This window comes from Pteronotus mesoamericanus, unplaced genomic scaffold (assembly GCF_021234165.1).
Source record: "Pteronotus mesoamericanus isolate MK-2021 breed Mesoamerican mustached bat unplaced genomic scaffold, CSHL_Meso_final scaffold_36, whole genome shotgun sequence".
Classification (NCBI taxonomy): domain Eukaryota; kingdom Metazoa; phylum Chordata; class Mammalia; order Chiroptera; family Mormoopidae; genus Pteronotus; species Pteronotus mesoamericanus.
Window position 1 is genome coordinate 16,670,013 of NW_026555313.1, and position 27,589 is coordinate 16,697,601.

Below are 27,589 nucleotides of genomic sequence, written 5' to 3' on the forward strand. Positions count from 1 at the left end.
CACTGGTTCGATGGAATGGCTTTGCTTCAATAGTTTAGGATGGAGAGGGGCACAGTGACATATAGGAGCAAGTTTTTACAGAGTGATATATATAAGGCCAACAGTGCTCATAGTCGAATTGTGATCTCAGAATTTGGCACACTGGCTCTTCCTCATCCATGCAGGAATATTTTTGAATGTTTCATGTCCAAGTTTGAGCTGCCTGGTAAGTGGCTATTAATGTGCATAGAATTTCCATGTGATACTGTTGATTATTTAAATTGCTATGATATATGACAACATATATAAATCTTGAAATATATTTTTTTTTGGTATGAGAGGATGCTTAAACTGCTTTCTTTCTCCTTTTGCAGTGTTTAAATAACTCTGATGTTTGGTTTCAGCAATAACTGACGATACCAATGTCAACTATGTGCGGTACAAGGGTGATTATTGTGTTAGTACTGAGACCAACTTTATGAATAAAGTGGACATTGAAACTCTGGAAAGGACAGAAAAGGTAAAATGTAGTTTTAAAAAATGAATAAAATAGGCCCCCAGATTTCTTTCCATTCAAAATAGTTTTCAGTATAGTAGATATCTGAATAAGAAATAGGAACCTTAACCAAACAAAAACAAAATTACTCATGGTGTACCCTCTGTCCTGATTAGAATGACCTGTGGGGTTGCTTTTCCATAATTCTAGACATCTTCCTTAGTCCTAATAATCTGAAGATTAGGGTAAAGGAAAAATACAATAGTACAGATCTACTTTGGCCAGCTCATGTGTTTGCTAGCTATAGGTAGAATTGGACTGAAAATTGTCTGGACCCATACTACTTTCGCTTAACACAGTAATTAAAAGTTAAATGAAATTTTGGACTAGAATTTTGATTTTAATTCTTATTCTTTTGAACTTTCCTGTGATCTTGGGCGGGGGGTGGGGGGGGGATTCACCCTTATTGGATAGTCATTTCTGTCCACTTTTTTGTTAGTGGTAGAGTTTTTGTTTTTCTATTTTTGGTCTTAGTTTTTTTTTTTAGTAGGAAAAATGATTTTTGATTTCTCAGAGGTGAGATATTAGGGCTTAGGTTGTAGTTTTCATATCTTATTTTAAAGGCACTTGACACATCTCTATTCTCTATGCATCTAAATAGAGATCTGCCCATGTAATATTTAAAAGTCTCTGATGGAATTGAATTTGCAGGTAGACTGGAGCAAATTCATTGCCGTGAATAGAGCCACTGCACATCCTCATTATGACCCAGATGGAACAGCATACAACATGGGGAACACCTATGGGCCACATGGTAAAGTGGGATGGAGGTATTTTTAAAAATAATTAGGAGTTTGCCCTGGTTGGGTGGCTCAGTTGGTTAGACCATCATCTCATACACCAAAAGGCTGTGGGTTCAATTCCTGTTCAGGGCACACATAACTAGGTTGCAGGTTCAATCCCCAGTCGGGGTATGTATAGGAGGCAACTGATTGGGTTTCTCTCACAGATGGCTGTATCTCTGTATCTCTCTCTCTTACACACTCTCTCTTTCTCCTCCTCCCTCCCCCTTCCCTTTCCCTCTTTCTAAAATCAATAAACATATCCTAGGGTGAGGATTTAAAAAATAATAACAATTAGGAGGTAACTATCTTCTTGGGGTTCCATTATGGTTTAGATGTAAACTTATGAAACTTCATTTGAAAGGTTCAGAAAAAAATCTCTGAAGTGGCATTACTGAACTTAAAGTATATAATTTATCTTTGAGTATGTGTCTTGTGGAGCTTTTGCACATATGCTTATCAGCTGATTTTTTAACCTTCTTAGCATAACTCACAATTATGTTCTATTGTGTTTTTTGGCTCATAAGCATTGTAGGGATTTTCAATATGTATTTCTCAAACTTGAATTTTTTAAGAAGTACCATATTGTAAGTTTAAGAAAGTTAGAATTCATCAGCAAAGATATAGGGAATATACATTGTCTATCACATGGGAATTTCTTTTTATAATCGAACAATAGATCCCAAGTTACAGTGCAGTTGCATTTACAACCACGTATATCACATCTCTTTCCTGGACATCCTTATACTTCTCCAACTGCGTACCAATCTGCTCCATAATATTCTAATAGCTAATAATGAAACCTAACATTTATTGAATGCCTAGTATGTGCTGTTAAGAATTTTTCAATATATTTTCTTTTCATTTTAAAAAATGTATAATCTTTATTATATTTTTTCTATTACCATTTAGTCCACTTATACCCACCCCTTAGCAATCACCACACTCTTGTCCATGAGTCCTTTTTCCTTTTTGCTCAGTCTCTAACCCCAAACCTCCCCCTGCCTCTAGCTGTCATCTGCACCCCATCTATGAGTCTGTCTCTGTTTTTCTTGTTAGTTCAATTTGTTCATGAGATTCCACATATGAGTGAAATCATATAGTATTTGTCTTTCTCTGACTGGCTTATTTCACTTAGCATAATGTTCTCTAGGTCCATCCATACTGCTGCAAAGGGTAAAATTTTCTTCTTTTTTACAAATGAATGGAATCCCATTGTGTAAATGTTCCATAGTTGTTTTATCCACTCATCTATTGATGGACACTTGGGCTGCTTCCATATCTTTGTGATTGTAAATAATGTTGCAATGAACATAGGGGTGCTTGTGTTTTTTCAAATTAGTTTTCAAATTATGTTTTTGGGTTCCTTTGGATGTATTTCCAGAAGTGGGATTGCTGGGTCAAAAGGCAGATACATTTTTAATTTTTTGAGGCATCTCCATATTGCTTTCCACAGTGGCTGCACAGATCTGCATCTACCACCAACAGTGCAAAAGGGTTCACCTTTTCCACATCCTCACCAGCCCTTGTTTTTTCATTTATTGATGATAGCCATTTTGACAGGTGTGAGGTGGTATCTCATTGTAGTTTTTATTTGCATTTCTCTGATGATTAGTGATGTTGAGCATCTTTTCATATGTCTATTGGCCATCTGCATGTCCTCTTTGGAGAAATGTCTATTCAGGTCCTTTGTCCATTTTTAAATTGGGTTGTTTGTTTTTTTGGTGTTGAGTTTTGTAGGTTCTTTATAAATTTTGGATCTGTGTATTTTCTCATTTAATCCTATAATACCTCTCTAAAAAAGGTACTGTTAGTACTCAATTTTACAGGCAAGGCCAGTAAACCTTGAGAAGGTTTAAAATACTTGGTTAGGCAAGCTTCTAAGTGTCTGAAACCAGACCTGGCACTAAGTCTGAACCACATACAAGGTCGCTATTAGCCACACTCTGTTAGACTACCTTAATAATTATTCATCTCTGGGTGTAGAAGACTCTCAGGACAGCAAATTCATGTTCCTATATCTGAGTACACATGTCTCTGTTTGAAAAGAATGTGTAAGTATTAGATCTTTCTGACTATCTTAACTGTCAATCAATCTTTCATCTATAACTTATAAAACTTTTATATAGGTTAATGTGTAATTTTGGTGAGTAATTGGCTTTGAGGGTTGTTCATCTCTACCTTTTCATATTTACACACGTGAGTGTGTATGAAAGAGGATACTGCAGGGTTGATTTTTACTGACTCCAATAGAGATGGCGTACGCAGTTCTCTCTTCTTTATTACTTGAACTCAGGTAGAGATGTATTCTTCAAAGATGTAATAGGAAACAGCAAACATCCTTTTAGGTAAAATGTTTCAGCAAGTGGGATAACTGACTCAGCAGTTTTTTTGTCCATCTTTCTGTTTTGAATAATATAAAAATCCAAGTGGATAATTTTGTAACTGGTTCATAATGAGAAATGCTGTTTCACCATTCTGAATTACATATTCTAAAATAGCTGTTAGATCAGTCCTTCTCTGCCTGTAGAATGTCTAAGAATTATCTGGAATGCTTCCTAGCAATGTAGATTATTGCACTTCATAGATTGTGGTTCAGTAGACCTGAAAAGGGGCCAAGAATTTAACAACTCCCTCACCCCTTGGTGCATTTTAATAAGGTCCTAGGTGATTTGGGGGTAAGTGGCTTCTGGATCTTTCAGAAACCCTACCACCAGCCACCAGAGGCTGTGTTTGTTACTCTGCCTCAATTTGCTGTTTATGAAGTCCTGAAGAGTCTCCCAGAGTTAGACTCATGGTATTGGGCAGGTCGCTCCTATGGGCAGTCCCCTGCTGGGTGTTTCCTGGGTGTCTGTCTCCCTCACTCATGCCATCATGTCTTACTGTAGAACAGTTCATTAACTAGTAGTGTTTGAATTTAGTGAATTGAGTAATTGTCAATTATCCAGTTGCCAAAACAGGAAATATCTTCTAATCTCAACTGAAACTAAATTTTTTCTTTTCTTTTCTTTTCTTTTCTTTCCTTTTTCCTCCTCCCTCCTTCCTTCCTCCCTTCCTTCCTCCCTTCCTCCCTTCCTCCCTTCCTCCCTTCCTTCCTTCCTTTCTTCTTAAATATTTGGTTCAATGAAGAGGTTTTGAACGGGAACTCCAATGCACATGTAGCTGCAGGGAGCTCAACAACCTAAGATGTGTTTGGGGGAAATTTAGAGATTCTCATTATAATAAAGTGCTTGCTAATAATTTCTAACTTTAGTAAGTAAAAGTCTTTTAATTGTTTTAGCTTTTCTATATATTTAAAAAGTCTTTTAAAAACTAACAAAAATACTCTAAAACATTAAACAATCCAACTAGTTTTTAGTAATATTGTAAAATATTCAGTTACTTAGTGATATAGTACTCTTGGAATGATGGAGCTTTTAGTTTTTTTATAACTCATCACTGTATAAAGCATGATATTTTACATATAATGGGCTCTGAAAACACATTTATATTCCCAACCTAGACCTCCTCAGTATTTTATGTTTACTTACTCACTCACTGTTTTTACTAGAATGTCTAACAGGCATTACAAAATTAACTTGTCTAAAACCAAACTCCCGATCATTCCCCTTACACTTTCCCTGTTTAAGGTATTTCCCACCTCAGTTGATGGTAACTTCCTCCTTTCAGTTGCTTAGGACAATAACTTGGGAATCATTCTTCACATCTCTGTCTCTCATAGCCACATCCAGTTGGTCAAAAAGTAATTATAGCAATGCCTTCAAAATATTTCTAAAATTCAACCTTACTTACTCTTGGCTAAGACTCTGCATTTGTTCATTTCTCCTCTCAGAAGGCATTTCTTCCAGATATCCTCGGGACTCTCTTCCTCGCCTCCTTCAGATCTTTACTCAAATGTCATCTTAGAAAAGCCTTCCACGCCTACCATATTTAACATTGTAAATAATAGCACCCATCTTTATGCACTTACTCTGGATCCCCATTGCCTGGTTTATTTTCCATTCTTATCATCACCTTATGTATTATATTTTTACTTATTGTATGATTTATTAGAACTTGAGCTTTATAAAAGAAGAGCCTTTTAAAAAATCTTATACACTGTTATATACAAGTGTCTAGGATATGGTACTTATGACACTTAGAAAAGTGCCTGGAATATAGTTAGCCCTCAATAAGTAGTTGTTGAATAAATGAGAACTGTATGGTTATCTTGTTCCAAAAGAAGCTTTTATGATTGCAAAAAACTCTGTTACCCTAGTTCTTTAGAACCTACATTGGCAATTCTAATACCAGGAAAAAAATTTAATATGACCTCAATATTTGCTCATTCATTGAATGATTTAACAAACATGTTGTTAGTAAATCCATCAATAGCTATTTATGGTGTACTTACTAAATGCTAGTCCTTGTTTGGTACTGAGGATGCAAAGATGAAGCAGAAAAATCTGCTCTTAAAAAGCCCTACTTGTTTATCTGCTTTTCCCAGTAGCAGATAAACAAGTAAGATAAACAAGTAGATAATTAATGGTGCAATGAGATAAGTGCTATGACTATTTGAGAAATAATTAGGGCATAAAGGAGGGGCAACAAATGACTGGGGTGGGGAAGACTCAGGGAAGGCCACTTGAGGAGTGGATGGATACCTGAGTTGATTCTTGAAGGAGCAATAACAGTCCGATGAATGATTGCATGAATAAATGCTGATGAGACAGGATGAAATGGGACCTAAAGCCATCCCAGGGATCCAGAGGACCATAGTGAAGGATTTGGACAGGGATGCCCATGAAGATTGCAGTTGTTGGGATTGAGGAGTGGGGAGAGGGACAAATAGAATGAAGGTATTCCTGGCTGCTATCTTATCTTTTCCTATGAAGTAGAGATTGAGTTCATCTTCAGGGAACAAGAGGATAACCATTTGAGAATATTAAAATATAATAAACTATTGGCGAATTACTTTGTGTGTGTTGTTTCAAAACCTAAGCTAATGACTTCCATAAAGCTTATGTATTTTTAATATCTAAGTATTTGAAATAACCTTTCATGAAATATGAGTGTCAGGCATAGTGTATAAATCTCTTAATTGCTTTTGACTAGTCCATAAATGCAAGAGTTATCTTTTATTCATAGAATATATGTAAAAACAGTTAAGATGAAATTTCCTATTTTCCAGGTTCTTGGTATTATATTATTTGGGTTCCTCCAGAGAAGGTGGATGTTGGGGATACAATCCAAGGAGCCCAGGTGGTATGTTCTATTGCTTCTGAAGAGCGTTTGAAACCTTCTTACTACCATAGCTTTGGTGAGTACAGAGATGAAGCAAATTGCAATGGGGCCTGCTAATGTCACTACAGCAGAGGGACTCACTTTGGCAAGTACTGTGTTAATACAGTTTATCAGAGTATGATGATAATGAGATCAAGGTTGCATTTTAATGCTAGTTACATTTATTCTATTTAGTAATATACTTTTTACCCTAGCCAACTTGCTGCTTGAAAACATAGTTATTTTAGTATAAGCAATTACTAAAAAATTAATTGACAACCACTAGAGTGAACCATATGTAAACTATGGACTTTGGGTGGTTATGATGTGTCAATGAAGGTTTATCAGTTATAAGAAATATAACACTCTGGTGCAGAATGTTGATAATGCAGAGGCTCTTCATGTATAAGGACAGAAGGTACATGGGAAATCTCTGCACTTTCCCCTCAATTTTATTGTGAATCTGAAACTGCTCTAGAAGGGTAAAGTCTTAATATAAAAAAAAGTTTGACCATAAAAAATTAATTGACAGGATTCAAAATTTCAGGTAACTTTAAAGACGACAAATAATCATGCATGAAAAGATCTTAACTATATTTTTGGGGAAATTCATACTCTAGATTGCTTCAGCTTTTTCTAAGAATATTTACCTTTTGCATTCCAAATCTTTATTACCAATCTGCTACTGGACACTTAACCCAGTATAAACAGCAAAAGGATTAAGGAATAAAGGTTCAGATCAGAGGAGAATCAAGATGGCGGAGGAGTGACTGGAAGTCACACTGACCGCCTCCGAGGACCAATTGGGAATTAAACTAAATTGTGGAGAAATCACCTGGAACAAAAAACTGAACAATAGCGAGAAAGGAGCCTTATTACCTCAGACAGACAGAAGAATCAGCTTTAGCACAATCTACCTGGTAAGGAGTGCAGTAGAAACTCACAAAGATGGGTTGGGTGCCCACAGGCATTAGCACCAGAAGGATATTGAAATGGCCAGTTGGATTCCCCTGAGAAGAGCAGGGTCTAAACCATAAGCAGGGATCTCCAGCCTATAGCACCAGATCCCAAAAAGTACAAAGATAACAGCCAGCTGTGAAAAGCACCAAGATTGCCTCTGCCAGAGACTTGCAGCTGGAGACTCAAAGAACCGCTTAAAGGGCCAATGCATAAATTTGCATTTGCGGCCACTTACCCTGATCTCTGGCAAAGGTGGAGGCAGAGTGGGCTAGAGACACCTGAGGAGAGACTGGAGACGGAGGCTTTGGGGAGAGAACTGAGGGAGTAGCCGGCGGAATCCTGGTGCTGACTCCTCCCCCATGTGGCAGCAGCCATCTTGCTCAGGCAGACCACTCCCCTGAGCGGCAGCAGTGTGAGAGCACCCAATAACCCCACCCCTAGGAGGGATTCTGCCCTTCCCTATGGTGTCTAAGCCAGCCTGCTGAGTGCAGAGTGACTAGATTAACCGCTGAAGGAGACAGCCACAGAGAGTAGATTCCTGGAAGTCTCGAACAGGCTGCCTAAGGTCAGACACGGTCAACAGCTGACATCATCAGAAGCAATCCAGAAAGAAAAAACAGTGGTCTCCTACCATAAACGTTCACACCACAAAGTCAGGAAACCAGGAAAGATCAATTTAAGAAGCAGAAGCAAAAAAGAAGTCTCACAAATAATGGGAAGACAAAGAAATACGCCCCACTCGAAGGGAAAGGAGGGATCCCCAGAAAGAAAATTAAATGAAACAGAGGCTAGTAAACTATCAGATATTGAGTTCAAAACAATGGTTCTAAGGAAGCTCAATGAGCTCGGTGAGCTCAGAGAGAATTACAAAAATCTACCCGGAAACTATGAGGAACTTAACGCAAACTATATCAACATGAAAAAGGACATAGAAACTATCAATAAGAGACAAGAGGAAATGAAGAATACAATTTCTGAATTGAAAAACACAGTAGAAGGAATCAGAAGCAGGCTAGATGAAGCAGGGGAATGAATCAGTGAGCTGGAGGATAAGGTAGAAAAAAGCTCCCAGAAAGAGCAAAAAAAATTTTAAAAAGACTCAAAAAGAATTAATAGGAATTTAGGATAATGTGGGACAACCTGAAACATAATAATATCTGTATAATAGGGATACGAGAAGGAGAAGAAAAGGAGGAAGGGATAGAGAACCTGTTTGAAAAACCAATGATGAAAAACTTCCCTAAGTGGAGGAGAGAAAAAGTCATGCAAGTCCAGGAAGCACAGAGGGTCCCATTCAAGAGGAACCCAATGAGGCCCACCCCAAGATACATCATCATTAAAATGGCAAATATCAAAGACAAAGAGAGAATCCTAAAGGTAGCAAGAGAGAAAGAGGTAGCAACATAAGGGAGCCCCGATGCGGCTAGCAGCTGACTTCTCAACAGAAACACTACAAGCCAGAAGGGAATGGCAAGAAATATTCCAAGTCATGAAAACCAAAGGGCTGCAACCAAGACTGTTCCACCCAGCAAGGCTCTCAATTAAAATGGAGGGTGAAATAAGGAGTTTCCCAGACAAAAGAAGATTAAAATAATACACCTCCATCAAACCAGCATTACAGAATATGCTAAAGGGACTGCTTTAAGAAGATGAAGAAAAAGAGTATATGAATACCCAGTTCCTTTCACAGTCACCAATATTTGATATTACCAATATTTTTAATACTTATTAATCATATTATGACAATGATGTGTTATTTTAACTGTTACTTTATTATTTGTTGAAACTAAACCTGTTTTTGTATATTTTTTGCCTATTTGTATTATTTTTAAAAAGCTTTAAATAACTTCTTGGTATTCTTTATCCATTTTTTTTTGATTAAATGTTTGTAGAATTTTTTCCCTAAAAAACAACTATTAACCTTTTTTTAGATGTGCTGCAAATACTTTCCTATTCTATTATTTAGAATAATTCTATTAAATTATCCTTTACCTTTTTTATATGTGCATTATTATATAGTCTTACATGTTTAATATAGTCATATTGCCAATATTTTACTTTATAGCTTCTGGGTTTGAATATGTTACTTCAGTGTAGGAAAAATATTATTTTGTATTTTCTCCTAAAACTCCTTAGATTTTACATATTTATTTTTAACTCACCTGAATATATTTTGTATAATATTTTGTGTGAAATAGGACTCTACATTTGTTTATTTCAAGTAATAGTGGTCCATGCACCTTATTTGTTGAATAAGCCTTATTTTCCTCATTGATTTGAAATATCATTTAATCATATATTACATTGTTAAACAGATAAGTACATTTGTTTCTAGAGTGCTCATTTTATTTTATTGATCTACTTTATTATTTCTGTGCTGGTGTCATTTGTTTTAATTGCTGAGACTTTATAATGGATTTAAATGTTTTAATATTTTATCATGGATTTTGACATTTAAAAAACAAATATAGATAAAATCAATATGCATTTAAAAATAAAGAAAGAAGGAACTCCTATGTTTTGCGACAACATGGATGGAACTGGAGAATATTACACTAAGTGAAATAAGTTGTTGAAAGACAAATACCATATGATCTCACCTATAAGTGTAATCCATTCAACAAAATAAATTAACTAACAAAATAAACCAGAGGCATGTAAACATGGAGTAGACAGAAAGTGACCAGAGGGGATAGGGAAGAGGACAATGGTGAAAAGAAGGAGAAGGGACTAGACAAAGAACATGTATGAATGACACACGGACATGAACAACAGAGTGGGAACTGACTGTGGGAGAGGGGGGTGAGGGGGATGGGTGAAGGAGGGCAAAGGGGGAAAATTGGGACAACTGTAATATAATGAACATGATTTAAAAATTAAAAACAACAGCATTTGATACTATTAACACTATAATTTTTAAAATTCTTTCTTATCTGGACCTCATAGAGCACAACCTTTATTGACTTTCTTTTTTTTCAAGTTAAATTCACCGGGGTGGCATTAGTTAATAAGATTATATAGGTTTCAAGTGTACATTTCTATGATAACATAAAAAAAAGATTCAGATCATAAATCACACTTTAATATTATATTTCTTCTCTTTGTTTCTAAACCAAAACAATTTTAAAATTAAAAATAAAAGGTAAAAAGCAAGTTGAGGGTACTGAACCAAAGTGTTCTAAGCAGTTCCCTTTTTCATGTAGGAACAGGAAACTCGTTTAACGAAACTGGGAAGCAGGGAAGTATTGTTTCTGGCTTGCCTGTGATTAGGTCAGCGGTACTGTGTGCGAGCATTCAGACAAGCCCCCATAACAGTCACATTTCCGACAACTCTAGTTTACCAAGTAACATGCTAATGTTTGCTGGAACTTTTTAGGAATGACAAAGAACTACATAATCTTCATTGAACAACCTTTAAAGATGAATCTGAGGACAATATCACTTCTAAAATTTGGTGAAAGGCCTTTTCTGATGGAATAAGCTGGGAACCCCAGTATAATACGCGGTTTCATATGGTGAATAAGTACACTGGACAGGTGGAGTATTTTAAGTATATTTATCATGAAAGTGATTGGAAACAAAGGCAAATTTTCATTTGATTTATTTTTATCTTCACTGGGTATTACTTGCATGACTCTTAATCAAGGATATTATCTTCCATAGGTAGGGCTAGCTACTTATTAATACAGTGGATTTACCTTATTAGAACATTGTAGGAAATGGCTACAATGTAGCCAATGTAGGAAATTAAAAGGGTAATTATCCTTTTAATTATATGAATCAATTAAAATGGCATCTACAAGCACTCTTAACATGTGTTTTTCTATATAATATTTGCAAAAGAGGATGTTCATGAAAAGGTCTTCCATAACCTTTGCAAGATGTTTGTTGTTTTTTTTTTTAAAGATTTTTATATGTTGATTGGTAGAGGGGTAGGGAGGGAGAGAGAAAAGGAGAGAAACATCAATGTGCCAGAGATCAATTGCCTGCCTCTCTCATGGCCCCAAAAGGGGGACTGGCCTGCAACCCAGGCACATACCTTCATTAGGAATTGAATCAGTGATCTTTTGGTTTGCAGTATGACACCCATCCCACTGAGCTACACCAGTCAGGGCAGCAACAATGCTTTAGTTAGTTGCTTCTACAACTTCTTGATATGTAAACATGATAATTATACTAAAGTCCAAAGCACATTGGCTAAATATCTTTCTATACCCCTGATTAATAGCAGTATGATATGTTTATTTTTCCCCTCTCTAAAGAGACAATGTCCTACATTTACTGTACTCCAATTTTATTACAAAAATTTGACTTTAATAATACATGCATTTTTCAAAGAATTACTTAAATTTATCATAAGTTACTTAATAGCAGTGTTTTCTATTTAACCATGTAGAATCTAGGAATTATTCAGCCTTCAAAACATTGGGGCATATTTCACGAGGACTTTTAAGTTAGTTGTAGCAATTGATTGGTTTATATTAAACAGCCCCAGTTTGTTGGTGGATACAAGATGAGGTGACTTAAGCAAGCAATGCTTAAATCAAAGTATATTTGCTTCTGCATTTCAAATTCCACTTTTTGCACTTACCTGGTCTGTCATGTAAGGGGGGCATGGGGAGGGGGGTGTCTTAATTTGAGCTTGGTGCATCTGTTCCCTAAAGGAAAAAAATGAAAATAAAATAAAATGTTTCTTTTTCATTGTTTGATTTTCCCCTGCAGCTTCTTCCAGGGATGTCCTACAGTAAACCTTTTGTTACTTTTCATCAAATCAATGCTTTTGAGGACCAGGGCTGTGTTGTAATTGATTTGTGCTGTCAAGATAATGGAAGAAACCTAGATGTTTACCAACTGCAGAACCTTAGGAAAGCTGGGAAAGGGCTTGCTCAGGTACACATCTCTGATTTGTCAGAAGTTGTCAAAATAATTTTTAACTAGCCAAGTCCTGGTTTTGGCTTTGGAATTAGCTGTTTCTGTTGCCCCTTTGGAAAATAAGGAGGGAGGATGGTTTTAAAGACACAGGCTTGTCATTTATTTAATACTTAAAAATAATATGAAGTACTTACCTAATATCTAATAAAAAGCACTTGTTTTGAAGCACATGTGATTAGCTGCTTATTACACTTGAACACTAATTTTTGTAAATTAAATTTACTGGAAGAAATAGCAAAGTGGATTATAACCTTAATTCTCTGATAAAGTATATTCATATAGCTGAAGGATTTCATTTTTTTCTGATATTGAATCCAAGGCAAAATTTTTTCCTGGGATTATAGAATATAAATTGTTTTTAACTATAGTTTTATTGTTAAATCTTTTGAAAACATTGTTTTTAAAGTTTACTTATACTTATTTATTTTATTATAACTATATGATAGGTCTTGATATCTGCAGTATGAGCCAATTAACTCATTTATTTTTTATGAGTGCCTAAGTTTTTCTTGGCGTTTTCATTTCCATAAATTGAGTATATCAATCTTTTCCTTTATGAGTAAAACATTGTATATCCTGTTTCAGACATTGTCCTATGATAAAGTCATGAAAATATTGTTTTATATTATCTTCTCAAAGAAGTTTTAATTCTAAAAAATTAAGTATCCATATATGTATTATTATTTTTGGACTCTATATTTTGTTTCAGTGGTATACTTGAACCAGTACCACATTGTTCTAATTACTATCATTGTATAAAAAAATCTTGATGTTTAGTAGATCAAGTCCTCCTAATTCTTTTTCTATAGTGAGTATCATGGTCATTCGTGGCCCTTTAGAATTTTGTATAAATTTTAGAGTCAGCTTGTTAGTTCACACACACATGTGCACACATGCACACACCAAAAACAATAAAACCTTTCAGATTTGAATGCATTTTTTGTTTGTTTGTTTTTCCTTATTTTACTGGACTTCAAGTACAGTGTTGAATGTAAGTGGCATCTTTATCTGGTTCTCAGTTTGACAGGAAAAATTTTCAACATTTTGCTGTTAAATATGCTATTTGCTGTAGATTAAAAAAAATGAATAGACTTTGTGTTATAGAGAAGTTTTAGGTTTAAAGGAAAATAAAGCAGAAAGTACAGAGAGTTCTCATATAATCCCTTCTCCCTTATCTCCCCAGTTTCTCCTATTATTAACATCTTGCCTTGGTGTGGTATGTTACAACTGATGAACCAATATTGATACTTTATTACTAAAGTGCATAGTTTAGAGTTCACTCTGTGTGTTGTACATTCTACAGGTTTTGACAAATGCATAATGTCTTGTATCCATCTTTATAGTATAATTTCACTACCCTAAAAATACCTCATTCCAACTCTTTTTAACTCTCTACCCACTTGAATCCTTGGCAACTACTAATCTTTTTACTGTCCCTATAGTTTTTCCTTTTCCAGAATGTCATATAGTTGGAATCATACAGTATGTAGCCTTTTCAGACTGGCCTCTTTTACCTAGCAACATGCATTTAAGGTTTCTCCATGTCTTTTAGTGGCTTCATAGCTCATTTCTTTTCATTGCTTAATAATATTCTAGTGTATATATGTACCACACTTTATTATCCATTCACCTACTGAAAGATGTCTTGGTTTATTTCAGTTTTTGGCAATTATGAATAAAACTGCTATGAACATTTGCATACAGTTTTCAGCTGTGTCTGTTTTGCTGTTAAACCTAGCTGCTAAGTTGTTAAACTCATTTCATTTTTCAGCTCCAAAATTTTGACTTGCTTTTCTTTTATAATTTCTAGTTCTCTGTTACAATTCTAAATTTAAAAGAATTTCCTTCAACATAGTCAGAATTATTAACGTCTAATAACTGTATTATTTGTGGCTTTGTTTCTATCATCTGTTGCTTATCTTTTTTTAAATCATACTCTCTTGCCTTTTCATGTGTTGGTTAATTTTTATCTTAAACAGAATATTGTGTTACAAAATTGTAGAAATATTTTGAGACCTAGGATGATGTAATTTTCCTTTAGAGAAGATTTTTATTTGCTTCTGGCAGATGGCTAGGGTACATTATCAATTCCATATATATAATTTTTAATTTAATTTTCAATTACACTTTCATTCAACACTTTTTCGTATAAGTTTCAAGAGTATGGCACAGCAGATAAACATTCATATAGGTTACAAATATTCCCTTCAATAATTGGTGCCCACCTGGCACCACAGTTATTACAATGTTGTTAACTATATTCTCCATGCTTCACCTTACATCCTCATGCATATTTTTTAACTACCAGTTAGTACTCCTTAATCCCATCACCTCTTTTAACCCCACACTCCCCTTTGGCCTCCACTGTTTTGTTCTCTGTGTCTATAAGTCTGTTTCTGTTTTGCTTGTTTATTTTGTTATTTAGATTCCACATATAAGTGATATCATATGGTATTTGTCTTCCTCTGTTTGGCTTATTTCACTTAGCATAATACTCTCTAGCTTCATCCATGCTGTCATGTGGTAAGATTCCGTTCTTTTTTATGGCTGAGTGTGTGTGTATATGTATCTCACAACTTTTTTACCTACTCATCTCTTTTTTCTTTTACAGTTTAAAAACAAATCTTAGACAGCCTTACACTTCAATTTTTTTCTCTAAAAGGAGTGAGTTGTGTACAGGGGGGGTTAAATGCTTTATCGACAACAAAAAAAAAAAAACAACTGCACTAGAACCAATTTATTCATCATCATCATATTCTTCTTCATCTTTCTCCTTTTCATCCTCTTCATCTTCCTCCTCTTCCTTCTTTTTCTTGCTTTTTTCAGCCTTGACAACTCCCTTTGTTGCAGTGTCAGGCTTTCCTTTAGCTTGGTATGCACAATATCCTTTTCATATTTCTCCTTCAGCTTAGCAGCCTTATTTTCATAAAGCTGCTTGTCACCAGCAGCAGTGTGACTCCACATCTCTCCCAACTTCTTTGCAACATCACCAATGGATAGGCCGGGATGCTCTCCTTTGATTTTTGGGTGATACTCAGAACAAAAGAAGAAGAAGGCCAAAGGAGGCCTCTTGGGTGCATTGGGATCCTTGAACTTCTTTTTTGTTTCCCCTTTTGGAGGAATATAAGTTTTCATTTCTCTTTCATAATGGGCCTTGTCTGCCTTTGCTATGTCTTCAAATTTTCCTTTCTCTTTAGCAGACATAGTCTTCCACCTCTCTGAGCACTTCTTAGAAAACTCTGAGAAGTTGACTGAAGCATCTGGGTGCTTCTTCTTGTGCTCCTCCTGGCAAGTTTGCACAAAGAAAGCATATAATGACATTTTGCCTCTTGGCTTCTTAGAATCTCTTTTGTCTGTGTTTAATTACTTTTTCTCAGCAAGCACAGAGTTGCCCAGTGCCTGACCAGCTTGCAATTGCCCTGGTGCTGTCTCTATGGAGCTCAATGTACTGCAATGGCTGTGAGAGTGGGAGCCAGACTTACCTACTCATCTATTGATGGACACTTGGGTTGCTTCCCGTATCTTGGCTATTGTAAGTAATGCTGCAATGAACCCATGGGCGCATATATTCTTTCAAATTAGTGTTTAGGGTTTCTTCGCATATGTAGCCAGAAGTGGAATCTCTGGGTCATAAGGAAGTTCCATTTTTAATTTTTTGATGAGCCTTCACACTGTTTTCCACAGTGGCTGCACCAGTATATTCCCACAAACAGTGCACTAGGGTTCCCTTTTCTCCATACCCTTGCCAGCACTTGTTTGTTGATTTATTGCTGATAGCCATTCTGACAGGTGTGAGGTGGTGTCTCATTGTTGTTTTAATTTGCATTTCTCTGATGATTACTGATGTTGAGCAACTTTTCATATGTCTATTATGAATCTCTATGTCCGCTATGAAGTATCTCTTCAGGTCTTCTGCCCATTTTTTAATTGGATTTTTTTCTCGTGTTGAGTTGTCTGAATTCTTTATAAATTTTGGAGGTTATCCCCTTATCAACATGTATTATTGGTGAATACTTTCTCCCATTTAGTAGGTTGTCTTTTCATTTTGTTCATAATTTCAGATATTCTTAATCTCATTATAGGGATTGAGATAATTTGAAGCAGGATACAGTTCCTGGAAGAACTGTACTATTTCTTATTTATTCTTACTCCTTGGGTATAGAGCTAGGGGGTCTTGATCCAAACAGCTAGAAGTTTATCAGGGCTTCCCCTAATTTGTAGACCTTGAATTCTAACTTTCTTCTCCCTAGCTCCTCAAAACTATTAAAATCTTTTTTCATCAAGGTCCAATGATAGGGGAGTTGGTATGTCTACATTCTTATAAAAGGGTAGCCAACATGAAGGATCTTTGCAATGACGGAAATGTTCTGTATCTTGAGTGTGGTAGTGGTCACATTAATTTACACATAACAATTGCACAGAACACAGACACAAACACACACACACGTAAGTACATGTTAAAATGGTGAAGTCTGAGTAAAGTTAGTGGATAATGTCAATGTAAATTTCCCAGTTGTGATATTATAATGGGTAAAGATGGTTGATGGAGACATAGGGTTTCTCTCTATATTATTTCTTTTCTTATGTTGTTAAATATACATAATATTTACTATTTTAACTATTTTAGGTGTACAATTCAGTGGCATTCAGTACTTAACAATGTTGTACATCCATCACCATTATCCACTTCCAGAACTTTTTCATCATGGCAAACAGAAACTCTGTACCCATTAAATAACAGCTTCCTATTCCCCTCTCTCCCCAGCCCTTGGAAACCTCTATTCTACTTTCTGTTTCTAGCAATTTGCCTATTCCAGCTACCTCATGTAAGTGGAATCATACAAGATTTGTTCTTTTGTGTTTGGGTTAATTCATTTAGCATAGTCTTTTCAAGGTCATCCATGTTGTAATGTGTATCAGAACTGCATTCCTTTTAAAGGTTGAATAATGGAATATTATACATACTATATATTATTTATTTATCTGCTGGTGGACATTTGGATTGTTTTTACTTTTTGACTATGGTGAATAATACTGTTAAGAACATTGGCATACAAGTATCTCTTTGAGCCCCTGTTTTCAATTCTCTTTGGTATATACCTAAAATTGCTGGGTATATGATAATTCTATGTTTAACTTTTTGATGAACTGTCAAACTGTTTTCTAAAGCAGCTACACAATTTTACATTCCCACCAGCAGTACACAAGTGTTTCAATTTCTTCACATTCTCAGCAACAGTTATTTTGTTTTTTCTTTTTTAAAAATTTTTTAATAATAGCCATCCTAATAAGTATGAAATGTTACCTCATTGTGGCTTTGATTTGCATTTCCCTAATGACTAATGATGTTGAACATCTTTCTGTGTACTTATTGGCCATTTGTATATATTGGTGAAAGATATTTCTTTCAGTCCTTTGCTCATTTATTAAAATTGTATTTTATTGATTATGCTATTACAGTTGTCCTAATTTTTCCCCCTTTGCCCTGCTCTATGCAACCCCACTTCAATTCCCTCAGGCAATCCCCACACCGATGTCCATATCCAGGGGTTATGCATATGTATTCTTTGGCTACTCTGTTCCTTATGCTGTACTTTGCATCCTCATTGACTATCTGTAACTAACAATTAGTACTTCTGAATTCCTTTACCTTTTTCACCCATTCCCCTGACCCCCTTCCCATCTGCCAACTATCAAAAATTGTTCCTTGTATCTATGCTTTTTTTAAATTTTTAAGTATATTTTGATTATGCTATTACAGTTGTTCCATTTTTTTCTCGCCTTTATCTCCCTCTGCCCTGCACCACCCCCTCCATCCAGCATTCAAGCGCCCCTGCCCCCTTGCCTAATCATGCCCATAGGTCGTACATAAAGTTCTTTGGTTTCTCCACTCCTATACCATTCTTAACCTTCCCCTGTCTATTTTGTGTGTACAAATTGTGCTTCTTATTCCCTGGACCTTTTCTCCTCATTTTTCCACTCCTCCCCACTGATAACCCTCCATGTGATCTCTGTTTCCGTGCTTATGTTCCTGTTCTAGTTGTTTGCTTAGTTTTAGTTTTTGTTTTTTAGGTTCAGTTATTGATAGTTGTGACTTTGTTGTCATTTTTACCATTCATATTTTTTGATCTTTCTTATACAAGTCCATTTAATATCTCATATAATAAGGGCTTGGGAATGATGAACTCTTTTAACTTTACCTCATCTGGGAATCACTTTATCTGCCCTTCCATTCTAAATGATAGCTTTCCTGGATAGATTAATCTTGGATGTAGGTCCTAGCCTTTCATGACTTTGAATACTTCTTTCCAGCCCTTTCTTGCCTATAAGGTTTCTTATGAGAAATCAGCTAATAGCCTTACGGGAACTCCTTTGTAGGTAACAGTCTCCTTTTCTCTTGCTGTTTCTAGGATTATCTCCTTATCTTTAATCTTGGGCAATTTAATAATGATAATGTCTTGGTGTTTCTTCTTGGATCCAACTTCTTTAGGATCCTCAGAGAGTCCTAGACTTGCATGTCTAGTTCTTTCACCAGATTGGGGAAATTCTCCTCCAATATTTTTTAAAATAAATTTTCAATTTCTTGCTTTTTCTCTTCTTCTGGCACCCCTATGATTCAGGTGTTGGAATGTTTAAAGTTGTCCCAGAGGTTCCTCAACCTCTCCTCATTTTTTAAAATTCTTGTTTCTTCATTCTGTTCCAGTTGAATGTTTATTTCCTCCTCCTGTTCCAAATTGTTGATTTGAGTCCCAGTTTTCTTTCCTTCATTGTTGGTTTCCTATATATTTTCCTTTATTTCACTTTGTATAACCTTCATTTTTCCCTCTATTTTGGAACCATACTTAACCCTTTCTATGAGCATCCTGATTACCAGTGTTTTGAACTCTGCATTTGATAGGTTGGCTATCTATCTCCTCATTGCTTAGTGCTTTTTCTGGAGTTTCAATCTGTTCTTTCATTTGGGCCATATTTCTTTATCTCAGTGCACCTGTTACATTGTAAGGGGCTGAGCCTTAAGTATTTGCCAGGGTCGGGCAACCCACTTGCTGCATTGTGGTGCTGTATATTGGGGAGGGGTCAGAGAAGGAACAATGCTGCTTGCTCAGGTCTCGCCCCTCTTTCCGTCACTTCCCTTGCTACCCGCAAGCAGAATATGTCCTTTCAGGTGCTGACTCCTGGGTGGGTGGGCGGACCTCTGTCCTAGGATCCCGTGGGCCTTTCCAATAGGCTATCCTGTGAGACTGGGAGTTTCTCCCCACAACTGCAATCCCAACAGGTTTTTACAGCCAGAGATTTTGAGACTTTATTTCCCTGTGCTGGGACCCTGGGTTGCAGGGTTTGTCTTGTTCTCCAGTTGTTCCTCCCAGCTTATCTGCATGTGAATGTGGGATATCCTGGTCTGCCAGCCACCACCTCACCTGCCTGGTCCACCAGCTGCCGCCTTGCCACGTGTCATCACTGCCCTGGTTGCTTGTCTCTGCCCCTCCTACTGGTCTGGATGAATGTTTCTTCTTTAACTCCTTGGTTGTCAGACTTCATACAGTTTGATTTCCTGGCAGTTCTGGTTGTTTTTTGTTTTTAAATAGGTTGTTATCCTTCTTTTTGTTGTGTGAGGAAGCGAAGCATATCTACTTATGCCTCCATCTTGACTGGGAGCTCTATTTTGTTTTTTAGATTCAATTGAAGACCCTTTAATATTTCTTATAATACTGGTTTGGTGGTGATGAGCTCCTTAGCTTTTTATTGTATGGGAAGCTCTTTATCTTTCTTTATATAGGTAAGGTAATCTTTGTTGTAGATCCTTGCTTTTCATCACTTTGAATATTTTTGGACAATTCCTTCTAGCTTGCAAAGTTTCTTTTGAGAAATCAACTGATGGTCTTATGGGAGCTCCCCTGTAGGTAACTAATTTCTTTTCTCTTGCTGTTTTTAAGTTCTTTGTATTTAACCTTTGGCATTTTAATTATGTGTCTTGGTGTGTGCTTCTTTGGGTTCTTCTGATGTTGGACTCTCTGTACTTCCTGGACTTGTGTGTCTATTTCCTTCACCAAATTAAAGAAGTTTTCTGTCATTTTTTTCAAATAGGTTTCCAATTTCTTCCTCTGTTCCTTCTCCTTCTGGTACCATTATGAATGATTGAATGTTGGTGTGGCTGAAGTTGTCCCAGAGGCTCCTTACACAATCCTCATTTTTTAAAAAATTCTTTTTTCTTCTTGCTGTTTTGATTGGGTGTTTTCTGAGTCCTTGCATTCCAAATTGCTGATTTGATTCTCGGCTTATTCCACTCTACTGTTGATTCCCTTTATATTGTTATTGTTCTTTATTTGAATCAGCGTATCCTTTGTTTCTCACTGAATCTTTTTTATACTGTTGAGGTTCTCACTAAATTCACTGAGTACCTTTATAACCTGTGTTTTAAATTCTACATCTGATAGATTGCTTGTCTCCATTTTGTTTAGTTATTTTTCTTGAGTTTTGTTCTCTTCTTTCTTTTGGGCCATGTTTCTTTGTCTCCTCATTTTGGCAGCCTCCATATGTTTGTTTCTATGTATCAGGTAGAGCTGCTACATCTCTCAGGCTTGGTAGAGTGGCCTAATGTAATAGATGTCCTTTAGGGTCTAGAGGCATGGCTTCTCCAAGCTGGGTACCCAAGGTGCACCCAGTGTGTAGGCTGTGTACACCCTCCTGTTGTAGTTGAGCCTTGATTGCTGTTGGCATGACCAAGGTCAGTCGCTGCTTGTGTTCTGCCTGGAGTCACCTGGCATAAGCTACAAAGTGATCTGCAGATGGCTGCTACTTGTGCTGGGCTTGGAGGTGCCCAGGCGAGGCCAAGCTTTGAACCAAGGCCGGCTGCTGCTTGTGCCAGGCCTGGGACAACTTAGTGAGAAGTACAGGGCTCACTGAAGCCAGATTTTGCTTGAGAGAATTTAGGAAAATCTGAGGCATGGGCCAAAGCAAGCCATTTGTATGGAAAAGCCACTGGAAACAGCTTGGGCAGGCCTGAAAGTTGGGTGGGGCAGAGTTTCAGTAAATTACCAGAGTGGAGCAAACAGTGTGAGCCAGGTTGATGGAATCTCAGATAAAGTGCCCATCTGCTGGTTCTGTGGCTTTGTTGGGGGAGGGTTCATAAAATGAAGTGTCCTCTGTCAGCACTTCTGTCTGGGAGAAAGCTGCTCCTCAGCTCTTACCCTAAAGCTGGACAATTCAGTTCCTCCGTGTATGTCTCTGATGCCTTTCAATCTGCTGCTCTTGTGATGGAGTTCAGAGGGAGTGAGCTTGCATAAGTCTGTTCATGGGCCCTTTGAGAGGAACTGCCTGGGACTCCAGAAGTTTTTGTCTTCCATAATCTCAATCTCTGCTGGTTTTTACAGACAGAAGTTATGGAGACTTATCTTCCTGGCACTAGAAACCTGGGCTGGGGGGCTCGGTGTGGGGCTGGAACCCCTTTCTTTTGAGATATCCCTCCTGATTTTTATGTGCCACATGTGCGTGTGGGACCAGCCCATTAGGCATCTCCACCCCTCCTACCAGTCTTGATATGGTTTCTTCTTGAATTCCATAGTTGTAGGACTTCCTTTCATTCAGCTCGATTCCTGATGGCTCTGAATGATGGTTGTTCTATGGTTTAGTTATAATTTTGATGTGGTTGTGTGAGGAGGCGAGCTGTGTTTACCTATGCCACCATATTGACTGCAAGTCCCCTTTGCCCATTTTTTAATCATTTGTTTTTCTTTATTTTACAATGCATGTGAATCTGCAATGATCTCAAAATAAAAAAGTTCACTAAAGAAATTTCTTGAGTTTCTTCAGATTTTTAGTTGCCTTTTCCTAAAAGCAATCTATGCCCTTAAGGGAAAAATTACCCCCAATATCTAGTTTACCTACTCCCAAATTGCCACCCATGTTTCTTCCCTGCCTTTTTAGCTCACCAATGCCTTCCAACAGTTGTTTTAAACATTTTGTCTAGCTTTTCTAGCTATTCTCAAAGGGAGAGTTGAACCACATTATTTAATCTACCATTATTGGAAGTCTCTTTTTGTTCAGCTATGGTTTTGCAAAAAAAAAAAAAAAAAAAAAAAAAAAATTAAATCAATTTAAAAGTAATTTTTTAAAAGCTAACTCTTTATGCAGATTAAAAATAGCACTAAATCTTTACTCAGTAAAAGTATTTCTTGAGATGGAGATAATATGAACTAGGTATATAGGGAGAAATGGCAGTTTGTTCTACATCTTACAATATTGTTTTAAATTAATTTTTAGAAAGAGAGATAGGAATGGATTGAGAGAGAGAGAGAGAGGAGAGGGAAACATCAATTTGTTGTCCCACTTATTTATGCATTCATTGGTTGCTTCTTGTATGTGCCCTGACTAGGAATCAGACCCTCAACCTTGGCTCCCTCTTACAGTATTTTAAGGGAGAAATATGTACTTGAAACAGTCTTACTGTCATAAAAATAGTTATTTTATTAGGGTATCTTGCTTAAACATCATCTCTGTAGAGAGGCTGTGCTGAGGGTCACTAAGATCACCGGCTGATAATTCACTAGGAAGATTCACAGGCCCCAGAAAAAGCAGCAAAAGGAAAAGGTGCAGGGGGTAAAGTCTGAAGGAAACCAGAGTCCTTGGAAGCATGCATCTGGTTGTCCAGGGTTTTTGTTGGGGATTTGCACATACATATAGCTCCTACATGGGTAACCTCGGTTGCTGAAGCTCCACACCCCCACAGAGAAAGCAGAAGTTCATTATAAGTCACATTGTTAGCATAAACCATCTGGATTAACTAGTGCAGTGTGATTAAAGGCATCAGGCATGCAAAAATACTTTTATCAGACGGAACCCAAGGAAGAGCTTAATTCCCAAGTGCCAGACAAGGCCAGACATGAAACAGGTCTTCCTTGAGAAAGTGCAGGGTTTGAGCAACTTAGGCCTGCCAAGGTAACCCTTTTTCACACTGAGGACTATCCTGACCAAGCCCGAGGAAGGAAGCAGCCCTTGTTACTCTCCAGTCCCTCACCCTGCAGTGTGTTTCTTAATGTCACTTATCACTCTCAGACCTTGGGCTAATACAATCATTTGCTTATTTGACACTAATTATTTGTTTATTATTTATTATCATTCTTTTTCCACTAGACTATAAATTCCATGAAGCCAGAGGCTTTATTTTGTTCACTGCTATATTCCCAGTGTCTAAAACACTACCTATAGTAGGTACTCAGCAGGTATTTGTTGTATAAATGAATGAATGAAAATGACCCTTTATGCAATTACTTAGGAATACCAATAATGTTGCCTCGATCTAAATTACTGGGATATGCTGTTATTCTATGAATGACAATTTTCCATATGTTTATTTCTGTCTTGTGAACAGGTCTACAACTCAGTAGCTAGATCTTTCCCTCGGAGGTTTGGAGGTTCGTTTTGCCCTTACAAGTCAGTTTGAATGCCCCTGAGGGGAAGAACCTAAACTTACTGTTGTATTCTTCAGCCAGTGCTGTGAAACAGGCTGATGGCAAGGTAGGCTATGAACGGACATTAGACTAAGACTTTGAATTTTAGTGGTGTCTTTTTATTCATTGGCTGTTCTCCACAGTGTTTGTTCACAATAAGTTTCATAACATTCAGCTGAGCAGGGTAAGGTCCTGGTACATTGCTTGCACAAGAACCGCAGAATTTTGGTTGGGAGCGAGCACTGTGTTTACCGATCCTTTTGTGTTTTGAAATAGCTATCTGCAACTTTGTAATGGTTGTAAAATGTTTAAACATTTGAGATTGGCATTGACCATCCCCACTGTTAAGATAATTTGTGCTTATTACAAGCAGATCATTGTGTAGCTAGAAATATTTTAGCTTTAGTAGAATAAAAAGCCTGCTTGTACCTCCTATCAGCTAAGTCACAAAACCTGATAATCTTTTATGCATTCATATATATGTTGGAAAGAGGAAAAATACTAAAAAATTACATAGAAGCTCTGTTTCTAAGCCCTGTTAGAAACTTAAAGAGTGTCAGCCCCGCTCACAGACCTGCACTGAAGAAAGTACGTAAGAATTAAGCAGTCACTACAAATCCTTCTGGGGCCTTTTTTAGATTTGGTGCTCTTATGAAAATCTATATCCTGAGAACTTAGAAGAGGAAGGAGGTGTTGAATTTCCCCAGATCAACTATGGTCAATTCAGTGGCAAAAAGTATCATTTCTTCTATGGCAGTGGCTTTCGGCATTTGGTGGGGGATTCTCTGATCAAGGTTGATGTGATGAACAAGACATTGATGGTAATGAAAATCTCTTTTCTTTTATACACCGTTAAAAGACCTGTTCTGCCCTTTGAATTAGTTTCTGTTTTGTTTAAGGTAGCTTTTGAGATTCTTTAATATTTAAGCAGCTCAGCCATTTACTTTTATTAAGTTTGAGAACCATGAAATTATGTAGGTAGGGCTATGTTCCCTCTAGGGAATCTAAATGAACCACAAGTCCAGAAAAATAATTCTGTGCTTGGTGTTATTTCAAGAGAAATCATGGGGTTAAGGTATGGCATACCTATATTTCAGGTTGATGGGAAATGGTAATTTCACAGATTGTGTTTGATGATGGAATCTGCAGCTGCAAAAGCTCCTTCTATCTCTCCTATATTGAACTCAGTAAGCCTGATTTTTTTTTTTTAAACTGTTGGGATACTATATTGACAGCCACATTCATGCTGGGAGGGAAAAAAAGCTGTTGAAAGCTTCCAGCTCCGAACTAGTTTTCTATCAAATACTTTTTGGGGGGACTTACAGGTTTGGAGAGAAGATGGCTTTTATCCTTCAGAACCTGGTTTTTTTTTTCCAATACCAGGGACCAGTGAAGAAGATGGTGGGGTTCTTCTTTCTGTGGTGATCACCCCTGACCACGTAAATGTATTTCCCTGTCACTAGTCAGAAAGGAAAGTAACACTGAGCCTTGTGAATGTTGTATTCAGTGATGCTGTTGATAGTTTATTTTACTTCCCATGTACCATCTTCTCTCTTTTCTTCCTCTCCTTATTATTTATGTACTCTTTTTATCATAATCATGCTCTTTTTTTTAAATTTCTATTTGTAGAGCTATAATAATTTATAGTTGCATAAGAATGCATTTACAAACTACTTTCATACATTTTATCTTATTTAGTCATCAAAACGACTTTGTGGGATACCATTTACACATGTGGAATTTGTAACTGAAGGTAGTTGAATGAGAATTGTAATAGATCTCATAGTAGTAAAGCCAGTATTTAATTTCAGTCTTCTCTCTTCTGATCTAATATTCATACCACAATCTGTGCTGCTAATTTCAATTGAGTGACCCAAAGTCTAATGTGGTAAGCCCTGACATGGTATCTTAAAACTATCTAACTTCTTATCTAGGGCAATCTTGTGGCAAATAGGTTCTCCCTGAGTACCAGGGTTTTTTTTCTTTAAGATTTTATTTATTTTTTTATTTTTAGAGAAATGGGGAGGGAGGGAGAGAGAGACAGGGATAGAAACAACCATTGGCCTCTTGCACAACCCCCAGCTGAGCACCTAGCCTGCAACCCAGGCATGTGCCCTGACCAGGAATCAAACCCACAACCTTTTGGTTTGTGGGACAACGCCCAACTTGCTGAGCCACATCAGTCAGGGCTGAGTACCAGTTTTGATCAATTATTAGTGGCTGGCTGGTGTGTAGAATTAAGCCTTGCAAAGGGTTTGGTGAGAAATATGCTCTGATCAATCTGTCAGGTCTGCCATGGGCTTAAGATGGGTTAGTCCTCATCCCATGGACTTGCCACTCCTGTAATTATACCTGGGAAGATCTCAGTCTGCCTGGTAATGTTACATTTGAACAGCTCTAAATCAACAGAAATTGGAGATATTTTTTTCTTTTTTTTAATCCTCACTCGAGGACCTTTTTTCATTGCTTTTAGAGAGAAGGGAAGAGAGGGAGGAAGGGAGAGAGAGAGAGAGAGACATCTATGTGAGAGAAAAACATTGACTGGTTGCCTTCTTGTATGAGCTCGATCAGGGCATGCACCCTGACTGGGGATCAAACCCACAACCCAGGCATGTGCCCTGATGGAGAATCGAACCCTCAATCTTTCAGTCTAGGGGGAGACGTTCCAACCAACCGAGCCACACTGGCTTGGGCTGGACGCATTTCTTATTTGGAAGAAAGAATTTCTGTGTCTCAGAAAATTGAAAAGGGGCAGGTAAATCCTTAAACTCAAAGAGATTCTATGAAGGTGATTGATATAAACAATGTAATTTTTTCACTCTAGGTATGAACTTCTGCAGCCGTAATTTCCTTTCAGTCTAATTCAGCATTGAAGCAAATGTTTAGCGAATGGATAGGCAAGGCACTATGTTGGGTGCATGGGACAGATAAGAAGATGAATAAGACATGGTCTCTCCCTTAGGAATTTTATAGATCAGTGGAGGAGAGACATATTTTTAATTGGGAAAAAACCCGATAACTTTCAGTATTGTCTTTTCTGTTCTAGAATAAAAGCAATTTCCTCCTAGTCTTGGATGCCAAGAACTTTGACGAACTAGGCCAAACAGAGGCCATAAGGCCTGTGAAAATGCCTTATGGGTTTCATGGCACCTTCGTCACCATGTGATAGAAGAACCACAAGGTTTGGGAACTAGGTTTAAAATGAATGTGCTCTGTACAAAAGAGAGACCAAAAAGGCCACCTTACCTTACAAACCATAAATATCTGGTTTTTAAATTTCTGTTAAGAACAGAATACAGGAGATAATTAGGGTTTTATATTTTCTTAGGGTTTTTCCTTGAATACATTAAGGTAGTGTTAATACAACCTTTTGAAGAGAATTTTAAATTTGTATTTACTGGATATATCTTCCTCTAGGTAACAAGAATACATGAAAGAAAAACTAGAACTGGGTCATTACCACCACCAGATAGGTGGGTGACAGAGATCCTCACACTTGGGAGAAGAAATACAAATAATTGTAGATAGTAAAATGTGAATATCACTCTGAAAAGTACCTGTTTTTTTTTTTTCTATCACAGCCTGCCTGTTACCACTGGTCCTCAGGTCCTCACAGGGGACAGGAAGCCAGTTAGGTCATGCTCGATGGCTCCTTTTAAACTGGCTGTTTC

General features: G+C 37.0%; 2 protein-coding genes and 1 pseudogene across 2 annotated transcripts in view; 1 reads left to right on the forward strand and 2 right to left on the reverse strand.

Annotated features, from left to right (window-relative positions):
• On the forward strand, positions 1 to 27,084 carry BCO2 (beta-carotene oxygenase 2). Its single transcript, XM_054592425.1, is given in 12 exon segments — positions 1 to 209; positions 376 to 499; positions 1,187 to 1,289; positions 6,488 to 6,616; positions 10,916 to 10,975; positions 10,978 to 11,075; positions 12,262 to 12,429; positions 23,840 to 23,872; positions 23,875 to 23,985; positions 24,557 to 24,739; positions 25,244 to 25,357; positions 26,965 to 27,084. Coding segments are annotated over 12 exon segments (1,437 nt in total). The 5' UTR covers positions 1 to 15.
• Positions 1 to 27,589, reverse strand: part of IL18 (interleukin 18) — a 79,501-nt gene that overhangs the window by 41,304 nt on the left and 10,608 nt on the right. Inside the window, exon 2 of the mRNA XM_054592427.1 lies at positions 12,131 to 12,197. Coding sequence (XP_054448402.1) covers positions 12,131 to 12,155 — 25 coding nt within the window. The 5' untranslated portion in view covers positions 12,156 to 12,197. The remainder of the gene's footprint in view (positions 1 to 12,130; positions 12,198 to 27,589) is intronic.
• LOC129085976 (high mobility group protein B1-like) lies at positions 15,209 to 18,154 on the reverse strand (annotated as a pseudogene).